This window comes from Macadamia integrifolia, chromosome 2, assembly GCF_013358625.1.
Source record: "Macadamia integrifolia cultivar HAES 741 chromosome 2, SCU_Mint_v3, whole genome shotgun sequence".
Taxonomy (NCBI): Eukaryota; Viridiplantae; Streptophyta; class Magnoliopsida; order Proteales; family Proteaceae; genus Macadamia; species Macadamia integrifolia.
The window spans coordinates 26,213,995-26,232,140 of NC_056558.1; the positions used below are offsets into that span (position 1 = coordinate 26,213,995).

General features: G+C 45.7%; 1 protein-coding gene across 1 annotated transcript; it reads left to right on the top strand.

Annotated features, from left to right (window-relative positions):
• The first annotated feature begins 15,871 nt into the window (after window positions 1–15,871).
• LOC122072066 (transcription factor MYB36-like) lies at window positions 15,872–17,624 on the top strand. Its single transcript, XM_042636607.1, has 3 exons — window positions 15,872–16,453; window positions 16,559–16,688; window positions 16,779–17,624. Exons 1-3 carry the CDS (start codon window positions 16,318–16,320, stop codon window positions 17,404–17,406), a joined length of 894 nt encoding a protein of 297 aa, XP_042492541.1. The 5' UTR covers window positions 15,872–16,317; the 3' UTR covers window positions 17,407–17,624.
• The last annotated feature ends 522 nt before the right edge of the window (window positions 17,625–18,146 follow it).

Consider the following 18,146-nt stretch of genomic DNA (forward strand, 5'->3'; position numbering starts at 1 on the left):
CCGAGGTAAGGACCTTCAGTTAGTTCAGCTCGGCCTTGCTTGAGCCCCTAATAGAGGTAAGGACCTCCGATCAGGTTCGCTTGGCCTTGGCTTGAGCCCTCAACCGAGGTGAGGACCTTTAGTCAAGTCCGTTCGGCCTTGGCCTGAACTCCCAATTGAGGTAAGGACCTTCGGTCAGGTTCGTTGTCCTTGGCCTGAACTCCCAACCGAGGTAAGGACCTTTGGTCTGGTCTGTTCGGCCTTGGTCGGAACTCTCGACCGAGGTAAGGACCTTTGGTCAGGTCCGTTCGGCCTTGGCCTGAACTCCCAACTGAGGTAAGGACCTTCAGTCAGTTCGGCCCGGCCTTGCCTGAGCCCCCAATCGAGGTAAGGACCTTTGGTCAGTTCGGCTAGGCCTTGCCTGAGCCGTCGACCGAGGTGAGGACCTTCGGTCAGGTCCATTCAGCCTTGGCCTGAACTCCCAACCGAGGTAAGGACCTTCGGTCAGGTCAGTCGGCCTTGGCCTGAACTCCCAACTGAGGTAAGGACCTTCGATTAGGTCCGTTCAGCCTTGGCCTGAACTCCCAACCGAGGTAAGGACCTTCGGTCAGGTCCGTTCGGCCTTGGCCTGAACTCCCAACCGAGGTAAGGACCTTCGGTCAGGTCCGTTCGGGCGTAAACCTCAAGGGTTGGTAATTAGTGACGTGGCGGCGCCATTAATGCTCGAGCTGTCGTACCGTTTTTCTTCCATTTATATAGTGTGGGGGTCTATTTGTGGGGCACTTTTCTTTTTCCCTCGGAGAGCCTTCCTTCGATCTCGGTGTTCCTTTCGGAGAGCTTACCCTCAGTCTCGGCTTTCTTTAGTTTAGCAACACTTCGAAAGTAAGTTCAATGTCTTGTTTGTCGGCCTACAGTCCGTCGTCCTCCGAGAGGACAAGGTCTAGCCGTAGGCGTCAGAGTCCAGGGGAGGTCCGAGGGATATCCTCAGACTCCACCGATTCTCCCTCTGCCCGCGACTCATCATCTGCGGCCTCACCGTCTGGGTTTGAGGGTGGCTCAAACGGTGCAGGATTTAGGGAGAGGATGCTCGATTCCCGAGCCCAGACCTAGGACCCCTTAGAGGTGGAGGCTCTCCACATCGTTTCCACCATGGATGAGCCGAAACTAGAGGAACTGAAGGCCTTCTTTGGTATCTCGGACACTTTCGAGCTCCGACTGCCCAGACCGTCCGACCGAGCCAGCTATCGGAACTCCGAAGAGCTGTGCTTGTACAAGAAGGCGTTTAAGGCCGGCCTTCGGCTTCCCCTCCATCCTTTCTTCGCCCGAGTGTTTTGGCACTATGGGATTTGTCTGACCCAGCTGACACCGAACGGATGGCGGCAGATTCTCAGCTTCGTCGTCCTTTTCTCTAGGCACCAGAGGCCTCTCTCCCTCCCTCTCTTCGTCAACTGCTTCCTCCTTCAGGCCTGTAAGGGGATTTCGGGCTGGTACTACTTTTTCCCTCGGAAGGACCTTCGGCTGCTGAATGGTTACCCGACGTCAATCCACGGGTGGAAGGAGAAATTCTTCTTCGCGAGGTCGTCCGAGGGGGTGCCCTTTGGCACCGTCTGGGATATCCCTGACCTGAGGACGGTGAACTTCACCCCTGTCCTTTTCGGGGCAAACGTGGAGTCGAGGGCGATGGCGATGGCGAGGCGGCAAGAAACCTGTCCTCCAGTTGAGTCCGACAGTCTTAAGTCCGACGCCATCCTATTCAGATTCGGGCTTAGCCCGGGTGAGTTAGGCCAACCCAAGTTTACTTCCCTCGAGTATCGGTATTTTGTATTGACCCCCTTCATTTCTTCATACAGTGCAAATCTCCAGGGCCAAGGCTAGGGCTGCCGCAGCAGAGAGGCAAGTGCAAATAAGGGAGGCCAGGGAGCGGGATGCGCAGCAGCAGTAGAGGCCGAAGAGGAAAGAGAAGAAGAAGGGGGCCTCCTCCTCCAAGGCTCCCCCCTCGAAGAAAAGATCCAGGGGTGAGGGACCAAGCACCGAGGCAGTCCAGGCCCTTGCTGCTCCAGGCCATAACATGCCTGCCCGAGACTCCTCCCCCGTTGAGGACTTCAGAAGCCCGAGGGTAGGGAACGTGAGGGCCGAGGTTGGATTTGTCCCTCAGTGGTCGGTCAAAGAAGACGACACCTTGTCAGTGGGGCGTGTTACTCGTGAGCTGGTAATAAAGGGCAGTCTTCCCCGAGATGCCGCCGAAGCTCAACGACAAGGGACGACAGCCATGATAACTAGTGCCTGCATCTTCATAGCCGAGGTAAGCTTCGATTCTCTAACCTTAGTTTATTTATCATCACAACATTATGACCATCGGTGTCTTATGTAGGCCCAAAACCAAATGGGTCAACTAGCGATTCGGGCCGAAGCTATGGGCCGAGACCTCGAGGCTACCAAATGAGAGAAGTCGGTCCTGGAGAATGAGCATTCGGTTCTCCTCGAGAAGGTGGAGCACCTAGAAGCGGACCTCCTCCTTACGCACCAGGAATGCGATCGAAAGCTTGCGGAGCTGAAGGCGCAGATGAAGGCAAGGGTTCAGGAGGCCGAGGCCCGAGGGGCCGAGAAGTATAGATCCTTTAAGGACTTTCGGGAAGAGATCAAGCATGCCATCGCCCCTGAGTTCACAATGGGTGCTACCGAGGTCCGAGATTGGGTCCTCGAGCGTTACCTGGGGGTCTCTTTTGAGGACAGCGGGCTCATCTTCGAAGAGGAGTGTATTGAGGCGGCCCCATTAGCCACCGAGGTTGCCGATGCCGATGACGGAGGCTATAGTGAGGAAGGTGAGGTTCAGCCATAATGCGAGGTGCCTCTGACTCCTGGTCACAATGGCTCTGATCGGGAGACCCACCATGTCGAGGATGAGGTGGTGAATCCGATGGACGCCCCCTGAAGCCACCCTAGGTCTTAGCTCAGCCTTTGAGCTCCTTTTTTTTTTTTTTATGATATGAGCCTTCAGGCCTCTTCATGTAATCTCGGCCTTCGGGTCTTCTCATGTAATCTCAGGCTTCGGGTTTTTTTAATGAATGTATTTCCCTTTCTTCGTATACCTCGACTTCCGCTTTTTCGTGTTCTTTCGGGTAAGGTGATCTTTAGCCCGTAGGTAGGTGCAAGAAGGCCGAAAACCCTTTTTTGGTAGCCTAAGGATTTACACGCCTCTACTTTAGCACGAGGCTCGGTCCCGCTCCCTCGGCTTATCTGAGAGGTTTCCCAAGTTCGAGGGCTATGGACTTTTAAGGGATCTTGAACAAGTGGGGTTTTCACCAAGTGTTGTGTTCCCCCTCAACATCCAGTCGAGGGCATATCCTTCGGCCATCGTCACTCCCTACCAAATTGAGGACCTTCAGTCAGGTCCCCTCGACCATTGGCCTGAGCCCTGAATCGTTGTGAGGACTCTCAGTCAAGTCCGCTCGGCCTTGGCCTGAGCTCTCAACCGAGGTAGGGACCTTCGATCAGCTAGGCTCGGCCTTTGCTTGAGCCCCCAACCGAGGTGAGGACCATCGGTCAGGTCCACTAGGCCTTTTCCTGAGCCCCCAACCGAGGTAAGGACCTTCGGTCAGTTCGGCTCAACCTTTCCTGAGCCCCCCGACAGAGGTGAGGACCTTCGACTGTATCCGTTCGGTAGAGTTAAGGTCACAAAACAGGAGAATTCCTCTCAATTGCCGTAAACCAACTTTGGTATTTTTCATGAATAAGATCCTCCGGAGTTTAGGATGAGGAATTACAACTTGAAAGTGCATAGGAGCAAAAATCGCAAAAATTACAAAAACAAGTGTGCTTGCTACTTCACTACTGATAGAATTTTCTTAAGTTCTCAGAGTTCCACGATCGGGGTACCCTTTCTTCCCCTATAGTCTCTAGGTGATAGGACCCTGGTCTTATTACCCTTAAGATTTTGTAGGGACCTTCCCAATTTTGAGCTAGTTTTCCTTGATGTCTCGGGTCTGATACTTCAGCCCTTTTGAGGATGAGGTCACCCATTCTGAACTCGTTCTTTCAAACTTTGGTGTTATAGTGCCTCGCAACCCTCTGTTGGTAAGTGACCATCCTTTCTTGCGAGGTGTCCCTGACTGCGACCAAGAGGTCTAAATTCGCTCGGAGTCCTCCATCGTTTTCCTCTTCATTGTAGTACAGAATCCGGTGGATTACGGCCCCTATCTCCACTGGAAGTACAACTTCAGTGTCGTAAGTTAAAATGAAGGGTGTTTCTCCGATGGCTGATCTCTCGGTTGTACAGTAGGCCCAGAGGATGTGGTGCAACTCGTCTGCCCATGGCCCTTTGGCATCATCCAGTCTCTTCTTTATTCCTTGAAGTAGGGTACGGTTAGTCATCTCTGTCAGCCCGTTGGTCGGTGGATAACTGACAGAGGTTTTCCTGTGGTCAATGTCAAGGGCATCACAGAACAAGCCGAAGGTCAGGTTGGCGAACTGAGTTCCATTATCCATTACCAGAACCCGAGGGATTCTAAATCGATAGACTATCATCCTCTGGAAGAAGTCCCTTACGTTCTTTTCAGTTATCGTCGCCAATGCTTCGGCTTCTGCCCATTTCGTGAAGTAGTCTACCGCCACCACGACAAACTTCCTTTGTCTCGTGGCCAGGGGGAATGGGCCCAGGATGTCGATTCCCCACATGGCGAATGGTATTGGGCTCGATAGAGATGAGAGCTCGGTAGAGTGCTGCCTGGGAACGGGGGCGAACATCTGACACTTGACGCACTTCTTGACTAATGATTCCACGTCCTTCCTCATTGTTGGCTAGTACAGGCCCTACCTTAGCATCTTATGTGCTAAGGCCCAGGCTCCCAGGTGTTGGCCACATATCCCTTCATGCACTTCTCAGAGTGCGTACTCACCATCGATGGGGTTCAGGCACTTGAGGTACGACACGGTAAACCCTATTTTGTAAAGCGTCCCGTCCTTCAGAAGGAAGTGTTCTGACCTCATTCGTACCTTCCTTGCCTCGTCCTTATTCTCAGGGAGTGTTCCTTCCTTTAAGTATTCGGTTATGGCATCCATCCAGCTGTGGCCGTATTCGTCTACGGGTAACACCTCTTGGGGTCTTTCGGTACTTGGCTGTGGTAATACTTTAAAATACACCGATCGTCCGAGGTCAGTGAAGTCGGATGTGGCCAACTGGGATAGTGCGTCTGCACTAGCATTCTCTTCCCGCGGCACCTGCCTTATCTTGAAATCTTTGAAGGCTGTTATTCTTTCTCGCACTGTCTTCAAGTACCCAGCCATCCTTTGTTCCTTGGCTTCATAGTCTCCATTCACTTGTAGTACCACAAGCTGTGAATTACTATGCACCACCAACTCCTGTACCATCAAAGCCCGAGCCAGATTAATTTTGGCTATTAACGCTTCGTATTCTGCTTCATTGTTGGAGGCATCGAAGTCGAACCGTAGGGCGTACTCTATCTTGAAACTTTCGGGGCTGACCAATATGATTCCTGTGCCGCTTCCTATGCTGTTGGAAGCACCATCCATGTACAATGCCCAAGCCTTTTCTCCTTGATCCTCGATAAACTCTTGGGGATCATCAGGAAGCGTCGTCTCGGCGATGAAGTCTGCGAGGGCTTGTGCTTTAATTGCGGTTCTTGGTTTGTACTGGATGTCAAATTCTCCCAGCTCTATGGCCCAGTTTACCAGGTGATCGGACATATCCGGCCGCTGCAATATCTTCTTCAGGGGCTGATATGTGAGTACGTATACTGTATATGATTGAAAATAGGGCCTCAGCTTTCTTGCCACTGTTACCAGGGCATACGGCACTTTCTCCATCTTTCTGTATCTTGTTTCAGCATCTAGCAGGGTTCGATTGATGTAGTATATTGACCATTGTTACCTTCCTTCTTCCTTCGTCAGCACTGCGCTTACCGCCACTGCTGATACAACAAGGTACAGTTGCAAGGTGTCCCCGATGTTTGGCTTCGTCAGCAGTGGGGGTGCGGCCAGGTACTCCTTCAGTTATCCAAAGGACTTTTCGCACTCCTCCGTCTATTCGAACTTTTTGATCCCCTTCAAGGCTTTGAAGAAGGGGAGGCACCTGTCAGCCGACCGAGACATGAATTGCCCTAGGGCGGCGACTCGACCTGTTAGCTCCTGGACTTGTTTCACATTCTGGGGTGACCTCATATCCCGAATGGCTTGTATTTTCACCGGGTTGGCTTCAATTCCCCTCTCCGAGACAATGAAGCTGAGGAACTTTCCCGAGGTTATTCCGAATGCACACTTTGCCGGGTTCAACTTCATACCGTACTGCCTCAGCACCTGGAATGCCTTTTCTAAGTCTTGAATGTGTCGTTCCGCCTTCAGGATTTTTACGAGCATATCGTCCATGTACACCTCCATGGTTTTTTCGATCATTCCCTTGAAGATTTTATTCACCAACCTTTGATAGGTGGCCCCCGTATTTTTTTTCCCGAAGGGCATGACTTCATAGCAGTACAATCCTCCCTCGGTCACGAAGGATGTTTCGGGACATCAACCTCTGACATCTTGATCTGATTGTACCCCGAGAATGCATCCATGAAGCTCAGCTCCTCGTATCCTGCCATGGCATCAATGAGGAGGTCTATTTTCGGCAGGGGTATGCGTCCTTCGGGCAGGCCTTGTTCAGGTCGGTGAAGTCGATGCAGATCCTCCACTTTCTATTTGCCTTCAGGACCATCACCACATTGGATATCCACTCCGGGTATTGGATCTTGCGGATGAACTGGGCCTTTAGCATCTTCTCTACTTCTTTGTCTATTTTCTATTGCCTTTTGGGGGTGAAAGTCCTCTTCTTCTGTTGCACCAGGTTCTTCGCCGGGTTAACATTCAGATGATGCTCTATTACCTCTCAATCTATTCCAGGCATGTATGAAGCCGACCAGGTGAAGACGTCAGAGTTGTTTCAGAGGAATGAGATGAGTTTTTCTCATTGTTGCCTTAGCATTGTAGCCCCAATCTAGAATTGCCGAGCGTTATCCCCCTTTTCGGCCTCAACTTGTACCAGATCCTCAACCGGTTCCCCCCGTTGATAATTGACATCATCGCACAGATCTTCTATCGGGAGCTCCTCACCCGCCTTTTCTCTTCCCCACAAGGTAGTGGCATAGCACCTCCAGGATGCCTCCTGATCGCCTCGACATTCCCCGACATCGTTCTTAGTTGGGAATTTCATCTTGAGATGGGGTGTGGAGACAACAGCCTTTAGTAGGTTCAAACCAACCCTCCCTAGGATGGCATTGTATGCCGAGGTAATGCCTACTACCAGGAAGTTGATCATGACTGTTACTTGGTGATCTCCGGTGTCGGCTCTTACTGGCAACTCAATCGATCCTTCCACTTTTACTGGGACACCGGAGAATCCCTACAACGGGTGTTTGACTTTCTTCAACTTTCCCTCGTCCAGGCCCATCTTCTGGAAAGCCTCAAAGAATAGGATATCAGCTGAACTGCCGTTATCCACTAAGATCCTCTTCACTCTGCAATCGGCTATGGTCATGGTGACTACCAGGGCATTGTCGTGCGGAGTGTGCACCCCTTCCAGATCATCGTCTAAGAAAGAAATAACCATCCCCGTCCTTGCCTTCTTGTTCGACCATTCAGCCACATGTACGCTTCTCGCATAGGCTTTTGCTTTCCTGACCGAGGCTGAACTTTCTCCAGCGGCTAGGCCTTCACAGATGGTCGCTATAACTCTAGTTGGGCTCTTATTCTCATCCCAGAGGTGATGGTCAGCTTCCTCGGGTGTCCGATCCCTTTGCCGTTCCTGATTGCCTTTACGGGCAGGCCCCCTGCTTTCATAGTGGCCTCTGCCATCTCTCCGACGGTTGTCCCTACGATCATTACCGTCTTGGGCATCCTCCTTTTCATGGTCCACGAATCGGCCTAAATATCCTCTTCGGATCATTCCTTCTATTTCTCCCTTGAGGTGCCAACAATCTTCGGTGTCGTGGTCGTGGTCCCTGTGGAAGTGGCAATATCTGTCTATATTGCGTCTCTCGGGGTGCCGTCCCATCTTCCCTGGCCACTTCATGGCTCTGGCATCCGGGGAGTCCTTTATCTGCATCAGTACATCTGTTCATCTCCGATTCAGGGGTGCGTATTTCTTGAACTTCCTTGGTGGACTAGGTGCCTGACCGTGCTCAGACTTTCATCTTTTGCCTTCTTCGAAGGATTTGTCGTCGCCCCTTGAGATCCTTTTCTTTCCCCTCTTCCTTTCAGCTTCTTCATCGGCTTGAAGGGTTTCTTCCATCTGGATGTACTTATCGCATCGAGCTCTCAGCTCAACCAAGTTCTTTGGTGTATGCTTTGCCAAAGACCTTTTCAGCTCCTTATCCTTAACACCTCCCAGCAAAGCTGTGAACTCTTCTTTCGGGTCCAGACCTCTGATCGTGATCTTCTCTTGTTGGAAGCGCTTTATGTAGTTCCGCAGTGATTCTCCTTCATGTTGCTGATGTTGGTCAAGTTCAACGTAGTCTTCTGAAGGGGTTGGCTACTGGAGAATCCCTTCACGAAGAAGTAACTTAGATCGCTGAAGCTGTGGATCGACTTCGTCAACAGACGGTTGTACCATAGCCTTGCCGCTCCTCTGAACGTCAATGGTAGGGCGCGACACATAATATTTTTTGAGACTTGATGGAACTGCATAGCGACCTTGAAGCCTTCCAGATGATCGACGGGGTCCCCAGACCCGTCGTAAGTGTCATACTTTGGCAAGCGAAAGCCGATCGGGAGCGAGTCCCTCATGACCTCATCAACTAGAGCTGTGTCATTAGTGAGGTCTGCTCACGAGCTCCCGTCTGATTTTCTGCCACCTTCTTGATCTCACCTTTCAGGTCCAGGATCAGGATCATCTGCTTTAACCCTGAGTCCTCGTGTCTCTATTCGTCTCCTTGGCGTGGTTTCCCATGTCGGTCTCCGGCGGCACGTCACGTCCTTCTCCTGGGTGCGGGAGTTTCCCTCATTGCTCGGTTTCAAAAATTATGACCGGACCTTATCGATCCTGTACTACTCCGATCCTAGTCTCGAGCTCTCTCGGGCTGGATATGGGGGCCTCGTGGTGCTCCGCCGGTCTTATGAGAGACAACTTTGGAGACCTCCTTCATTGCCTCGGCCATTCGGTTATATTTATCCTGGAGGGCTTCGAACTGCTCCTTTGTCATATATTCCTAAGCTCCAGGAGGGGGCGGAGGATTACTATCTCCGCGCATTGAATATCCGGCCGAACGCTGGTACCTCACAGAACCTTCCCGATCATCGTTCCCCCTTTCTCGTCCAATTTTCATCGAGGGAGGGAGCCCTCCTGAACGTTCCTCCTCCCCCATGTTCATGTTCGATGTTGCTCTCGTCTTCTTAAGGTTGTAGGTTCTCCCCACCATTACTGTCGTTCCCACAGATGGCGCCAATCTGTTACTGTCGAAAATCCGTATGAGCTGATCCTGCACAAGCACAGACGGCAGAGGCCCGGAGCTTTGTCCGGGGTTAGTCCTCCGACGCTCAAGTTAGAGATCGGCCGCACAGTTTTTTTTACAGGAGTAATGGCGTGGGTTTTGATGCTTACCTTTTTCCTCCTCTCGAGCCCTCTTATATAGCTCTTAGGGTTTAGGGTTTCCCCTTTCCTTGGAGGAGTCCTCCTCGGGTCCACCTCCTTTCCTTTTAGAGTCCTACTCGGATACGTCCTATCCCCTTCGTGGAGAATATTCTCTTCACGCGGTTGAAGTGGTAGAGTCCTTGCAGCCTCTATCAGATGGGTGACACGTGTCCAAGTGGACGACGAGTGTCCTTATCCTACTGGGCAATCAATTTGGCCGTATCATATGCTAACCCACCAAAAAAGGAAACCTACCAATGCACAGTAGTATGCTCACATGCAAGCAAGCTAGGAAGAATCCACGAGGGCCCATTCCCTTCAATTTAAGTTTTCCGTCCTCATCAATCAAAGCATCTGAAACATGATCGAGCGCTCACAGTCTCCATCAACCAAATCCCCACCAACCTGTAGAAAAGGAAAATAGATATATGCACATCCTTCTCTTACAGTTCTCTTGTTCATATATTGGAAATGGAAAGCTACAACTTTCTAGCTAGCTTTAGCAAAGTCCACCTCTGGGCAATCATCAATCAAACCCATCACCCATATAATCTTCCTTAGCTGCTACTGCCTATCTAATTAACCACCTGCAATCAATCAATGTCAGGGTGGCTATAATTCCAGCTGTATATTGGGAAACCTTTTAATCCAAGCAATATATATATATAGGGGTCTCAATTTCAACACCAGTGCATTCACTTAGGATCCTAAGACATATGCCAAAGCCCAATCAAAGTGTCTATATATGTGTGTGGTTCATGGCCTTTGTTTGGGTGAAGTAACCTTTGACTTTCTCCTCTCAAGTATCAACCTGTAACATCTCTTAACAGTAAACACTATATATCCCAAGGCTCACATTGTCCAAGGCCATTTTAGTTAGTGTCAATATCATGTTCAAAATTTTTCTACAAGGATTGTATATTTAATTAATGGGTCTTCTATTTTGTTGTCTTATGGAAAGGTTGGGATGATTGGATCTGTCAAACATCCAACATAGAATGAGCCTTGAGAAGAAAGTTGGTTTTAGCTGTGGTAGTGAAGGTCCAAATCTCTCTCTATAGATTATTTCAAACATGTAGGTCCAAGATTGGAAAATGAGAGAGACAAGGTCATTTGGAAGGGGAGGGAAGAGGGGGGGTGGCCTACCAAGAAGACCATTTCATTGCTTGCGTGTTGAAAACGTTCAGTAAGGATTTGGCTTTAGTTAACTTTGATGGAGTAATAAAATAAGAAAATAGAAGAAGAGAAAGGAAATCAAAGGGCACAGCTAAAGAGGAAGAATAGAAATATAAGAAAAAGAAAAGGAAAGAGAAGGAGATGAGAAATGATCTTTCTTTGAATACCCTTTTACCTGGAGGCTGGAGCTAAGTCTCTCCGCAGGCATGACTCATGACTCATGAGAGGAGAGAGAGAGAGAGAGAGAGAGAGAGAGAGAGAGAGAGAGAGAGAGAGAGAGAGAGAGAGAGAGGCAAGGCCAACCGTTTGGTTGTTGTATATGGAAAGAATGTCTCTGACTTTTACATAGTAGGTACTTTGATTCGCCTTTTATGAGACCAAGAAAAGAATAACATTTTTAAACTCACAAAAGGATGAAAGAAAAGCAAATAATACAAGTTGGAGAAAGTTTTGTCTTCATTTTAGGAGAGGGTTAAAGATTTTAAAGTTTGAACCAAAGGAGAGGGGCCACACATACGCCAACACCACACCGATATATATATAAAGGCAAATTGGTCAAATTGGTGACGGCAAGGTACGTCGACACTCCTCCCCCCTTTCTTTTCCATTTTGCTATTGGCCTAGTGGTCACACTGCCCTTACCAAAGGTATGTGGTGCCTGCTTGTGGGGTGGGTGGATAAAGAGTGGCCCTTAATTAGCTTAGTTTCATGTGGCTTTTATGGTGTTCAATTACCTTGTAAGTCCTATTAGGAATTTAGGATGGGGTTTTTTTTACAGCACGGCAGGGGTTGCCATGCATATTTGACCGTTTGAAGCACCTTGGACACAAATCCCAGGTCATTGGATGTGCATTTCTATCTATCATTTGTATAGGAAAAAAAATTACAGGGAAAAAATGGAAAAGAATCCAAATACACGCACGTAAGTGCTTATAAAAGACTAAAGAGAGTTGGTTCAAGTTCCCCACCTTTGGCATTACCATCAGCAAGGACACTAACCAGAAAACCCCCCAAAGCCTAAACAAGGACAAATTAAACCATACAGTAAGGAGGACGTCTTATCGCGTCCATTTCCAAATCCATTCTAACCATTGCTGGCCAGGAATCAATGGGAGTGGAAGTATTGTATTTAGTAGGCACTTTGCGAGAAAATTTGCAATTGAATTTGCATCCCTGTAACAATGAGTTATTTTTCATTCTATGAGAGCAATCGAGATCTTTTCCAACTTCATTTTGGAGGCACATTGAATTGCCACCATTATTCTAAGTATTGGTATTCGATCGTCCATTCATATCGGTTTGACATGTCTCCAATCGTGATAACTGACAGACTCTCTATCAATTGAACATTATAGACCAAGGGTAAAAAAAGTTTTAAAAATCATTTTTTTAAAGAAAAATTAGAGGTATTTCTATTCAATACAGACGATCCAATATTAATCCATTCTAATACCATATCGGTTTTTGGGATGACTATATGCATTCCGACACCATACACTAAAACCATGGTTGCTACACCTTAAATTTGTCACAATATTATCTTTGATATCATTTATTGGGATTGAGATAAAACTCATCTTAAAAGTTAACTATTCAGGAAAAAGTGCCCAAATACCTATGTGACTTTCATATTGGGCTGTTCACATTATGATTATTACTTCCGTATGAAACCCCAATACATCTTATGATGTGATATATGATTGACCCCTGCTAGGGATACCGTGGAAGCTGGACTTGCACCGGGTCTAGCTTTTAATGCAGTGACGGGTAATATAGAAATCTGCTTCCTTGCAAGTCATGATCCATAGGAACTCATGATAGGAATCATAGAGGTACATAACCATTACAGGTCGGTGCCTTTCTCCATTCTAATGACAACAAACATTTGTAACACCAAAATGTTTTACCAATAAAATAAAATAAATAGCACTAAAAAACAATTCAGAATTAAGCCCTAAAAACAGATGGCTAATCAACCCCTTTCTAGAGCTGCTCCTAATTTCTTCTGTCAATTTGCTCAGTACTATTTTATTTCAGAGTGGTTGCAGACCTTGAATTCACAACATATGATATGTTGAGGGTATGATGTCTTGTAGTCTAAGATTTCACTATATATTTGTAGTGATGATTCTTTCTCAATAAGTAATTTGAGACAAATGTGAGGATGAGCGTTATAATCCTATTCTTCATTGATAGTGAAACAAGTCTCATCTCACCATAGACATAGGTATTCTTGACATAAATCTTTGCGTGCGATTGTGTGATTATTATTCATGTTTTTCATTCATTTTTTACATCGTTTTAAAGTTCTATCTCTATATGATATATGCTATATATAGGTAAACGAAAAGGAAAGGGAGCTGCTAAATGGGAGAGTTAGATTTTCTGGGACTCTTCAGTCTTCATTCAAACATTTCATTAATTGGTACTTACGTGACCAAAGTCATCAAGCAATTCATTGGAGGATGAATTTGTCTTAGAGGAAGACCATTTTTTTTTTTTTTAGAGAGAATGGTCCTGTTTTCTTAATTTATGGATTTGCTGTTCTCTTTCTCGCATCAGTTGAGACTTTGTTTCACTTAAGAACATTAAAGGAGATACCCAAAAAGAAAGAAGAAGAAAAGCTATTTCCACAAGACAAACCTACTGTGTTCGTTAGTTGTTAGAGAAGCCTATTAAGAAAAGATAAAAACGTCCATTTTGTGGAGGTGCGAGTCTCATTTTCGAATCCGTTATGACTTAATGACTTGGAGGGTGTCCACAGTTGTTGTGCATTTTACTGTTCTTTTGAAAGGCCCAAATTAACTAAAAGGTCAAAAGGATAGAGAAAAAAAAAAAAAAAAAAAGGAAAGGGGGTGTGGGGGAGGGTGGAATCTACCATATTCAATGGCCCAAGATGGCATGCTAGTAGAAAAGAAAAGTAAAAATTATAGGAGAAAGAACATTACCTCGTGGCCATGTATCGTTGTCTAAGCCAACGAGAATGTGTGCATAAACTTCCAATCAAAGGGACAAAAATGTCTTTTTCTGTTATCTGTGTCTGAGCATAAAGGGCGTAACAAGATAACATTCTTTTCCTCCAAAATTATATTAGATTGTGGAAATAGCTCACTTTTACTAGTTACATGGATCTCTCATGGCTAAGACCATAGTAACCTCCCTATTTCATATAGGGTACTTTATTATTTGGTCTCCATTTGGTCACCTACCAACTAGAAAATCACCCTTTCTCCACAAATTTTTAGCTTCTCTTTGAATGCCGCCACCCCTTCTAGATGTCTTAGATTTGAGCATTAATTAAGTTGTTATGATAGTGTTGATTTCTGATTTCAATCCATATTAGATCTCTTGCTGTGACTTATTAGCTATTTATCTTATGTCTTCCACTAACTAAACAGTTCCATTCAAATGTGCATCACATGTGTGAAAGAGCCAAAATATTGTACTAAGGGATTGAGTTTTCTTCTACCAACAGTGAAAGGAAAACCTCTAAATTCATGAGATATGACCTTTCGATTGAATTGAGATAAGTATTGGGCTGACTGCTTCGTCCTTTGAGACTAGTTTTCTATGGTTTTCTCATTATTAATCTACGTGATAGGTGCAGAAAATTCCTCATATTCCGTATAGGTAGTCCCTCTCCAACTATTCTTCTTATTTTGAACGCCTTTGATAGGGAAACAAGAACTAATGATGACATTTACTATTGTAGGAGTCTAATTTAAGAGTAAAATTACCTTGGATGAAGAAATCCATTTCTCTTTCACTCTGGTGGTGGAAAATTTCTATCTCTGTGACATATTCCTTCGAAATGTTAATCTGGCCATGCATATGTTTAGCGGCCAAGGAACCAGGATTGAAGCTTCAAAAACTCCCCTCCTCTATGGGGAGAGCACATAAGGAGAAGCCATAAGCTCCTGGGTGATGCCCCAAGAATAGTTAGTGCAGAACTCCAAATTAGCAGTAGATCCTAGCTCTACATCAGCATAGAGCCCTCTCGTGATTCTAAGGATGTTCTCAAGTGCAGAGACTGAGAGGATGGATAGGTTGAGCATGGTGAGGGTGGGAGGTTCTATGCCTTTGCCCTCCTATGTTCAGTCCTATAATTGGCGCATGTTATTAGCCCAACCCTCCCCCCCCCCCCCCCCTTTCTCAGAAGTTCTTCAAGTTGGGGGTATAAAAAGGATTTTAAAAATAATTTGAAAACAAATTATCAATCATTATCAAAAAAAATATTGTTATCTTCTACATTTTTTTGAGTATATATATGTAAAATGACAAGATGTATCCTCACCAGAATAAAAGTGTGTTTAAAAGCAAAAAAAGAAATATAACAAATTATTTAACACCTTAAGGGGTGTAAGTAAGTAAATCCATTTCTTTAAGAGAAACTTTCTCTTCACCATAGTGAAGAAATTCTCTATGAATGGTCATAATCCCCCCCCCCTCTCCTTATTGTGTGAAGTGCCAAAAATATCCTTAATGCCTGAAGAAATCTGTCCAATCAATACCAATAAAATTGATGCGTGAAAAGATTCTTAATTAGTTGACAATAGATGAAAGAAAACTTTGCTGCTGCTTCTTCTTTTCTATCTTTTGTTTCTATAAAAAGTATTTATAGAAACAAAAATACACATGACATAAATTTGCCACCTGTTTTACAAGTGGCAGTTTTAACAGCTACCCAGCAGGGTGCCACGTGTTTTAGACATAATTGTGTTGTTCTACTTAACTAATCACAGTCCAAAATCCCATGCCATGTGGCAAAATAAAAATCCTTACTAACGTGGCATGGTTTTTCTATTAAAATTTTCCAGGCTTAAAGGCAAATGGGCACTGAACACAAGGCCATAAGTATGATTTGATCACACTAGGAAATAGGGACGATGATCTGGATTGGGTAGACCATCGGTCCAGATGTCCAAAACCAAAGACAGGTGAACTGTGCCAACGGTTTAGAAAACTCCCTTGTCTTAAGATAATAAAAAAATAATAATAAGGAAAAAGGAGGACCCTTGATTTTATTATTGGAAAAGAAATTATTTAAGGTTTAAAGGCTACAAAGGTGTAAAGCCTGGGGCCCTGGACTAGGTGGGGAGGAGGGAAAGTTCAGCCCAGCTCCAGGCGAGGGGAAGCTGACGATTGCTTTGTAGATTCTTGAGCAGGAAAGAAAGACAAAGAGAAAAAACCTGGTCTTCTATTCTGGCAAATCTCTTTTTTTCTTTTTTTAATTCTGAATTCCTCCATTTATCTCTTCCTCCTCCAGGTTCTTCTTTACCCCATCTCATTCTAAGCTTAGTCTCCCTTTTCATTCTACTTTTCCAAGTCCCCATTTTTACAGGCACCCATGTCCTTTTCCAGCTACCCTAAAAATTTCTTTCTTGTAATCCATTAGTCTCTCTCTCTCTCTCTCTCTCTCTCATATAATACATTCATTTACATAAGCATCTAGAAGAGAAGAAGAGAAGAGGAGAAGTTAAGCTTCCATTCCATCCCTCTTTTCCTACTCTAGAGCTATCTGAGCACACAAAAGAGAAGGCATGGGGAGAGCTCCTTGCTGCGACAAAGCCAATGTTAAGAAGGGGCCATGGTCACCTGAAGAAGATGCCAAGCTCAAGTCTTATATCGAGCAGCAAGGCACCGGTGGCAACTGGATTGCCTTGCCCCAGAAGATTGGTACTTACCAATTACTATTACTTAAAACTTTGCTAATTAATCCCTCTACCCCTTCATTCTCCTCCTCCTTTTTATCATCTAAATTTCTCTTTCTGGTTCTTTTAGGTCTCCGGCGATGCGGGAAGAGCTGCCGCCTTCGATGGCTGAATTATCTTCGCCCCAACATCAAACATGGAGGATTCTCTGAAGAAGAAGATAACATAATTTGCAGTCTCTACATCAGTATCGGAAGCAGGTGATCATATGATCCATCATGGGATACTGTTCCTTCTAATACTTACTCTGATTACTTAATTGAAACTTTCTTTTTTTAATTGAACAACAGGTGGTCAATCATAGCAGCTCAACTCCCAGGAAGAACTGACAACGACATAAAAAACTACTGGAACACAAGGCTGAAGAAGAAGCTCTTGGGTAAGCAGCGTAAGGAGCAACATTCTCGTAGGCTCAGCTGCCTTAAACAACAAGAGACCAAGAACCCCAGTGAGAATCTTGTGCCTCCTGAGTGTGGCAACCAAAACCCATATTGGCCGGAGCAGCCCATGGCCGGCGGCGCACCTTTATCACAACGGATCACCCAAGACTCATTGCTCAACGACCATTTTTCCATCAATTTGCCACCCATAAACTGCTTGAGCAACATGGGTTTTCAATTCCAGAGCAATCAGTTCGACATCGACATTACGGCGGCCAATATGCATCATATGCTGCAAGGAGAGCTTAATGAGAACCAGAATAACCTGGTCATGGTGGATGAAATGGTCTATAACAACCCACAAAGATTAGAGGGACTGGAGTACTGCCTTTACAATGCTGGAATGGTAAATGAAAGCTCAGCCGCCATGACCTCTTTGGCTTACCCTACATTAGTCCCAGACTATGAAGTTTGCCAGCAAGCCATGCTACAAGGATGTGCTTTGGAGGAGCCCAGGTACCTCGGGCTACCGCAGTAGCTGCACCGTACATGGGGATTTGATGGTGTAAATTTTGTATCAGTAGGTGGGGAGGGGAAGATGGTGTTTGGATTCTCAGAGGATAACCCTAATAATAAACTCAACTCTGTTGCTTATTTTGTAATTTTGAGCTTTCCTTATCCCTCTGATAGTACTGTTTCTAATATTTATTAGCTGCTATGCACAAGGATTCACTTGTTTGAATCTCTTTTCGAGTACTGCTTTTGAGTTCTCATCAATTTTAGTGTAATTTGTTTTTTGGCTAAGCTTCATACGTATATGACTGAAAGTTCCATAGGAGCAAAGGCTCTTCGACAAGTTTGTCTCTAACTTGCTGGGCTCTAGCTAGCATTTAGGGTATACAAAGGTGGCTGCATTCCTTTATTATTATTCTTCCCATATCTGCAACAAGAGGAAGAAGAAGAAGAAGAAGAAGAAGAAGAAGAAGAAAAGCCATGATTCAGTACTGCACCCTATTTAATGTGTAAAGGAATTGAGAAGGAGAAGAGGAGGGGTGGGGGTGGGTTCTAGTTGATAAGACATCATCAGATTTGGGACTATAGAGTAGAGACATTCTTCTGTTCTTATTCTGCATACTACATATTTTGAGCACTGGAGTGGGTTCTCTCTCAATAAGCCAAATTGTCTTTGCCTGATCATTCAATTCTTTTTTAGTATAGCCCTAGAAATGAAATTCCTTGCTTTCAATATTTAATTATGGTCCTGACTCTTGATCTTCC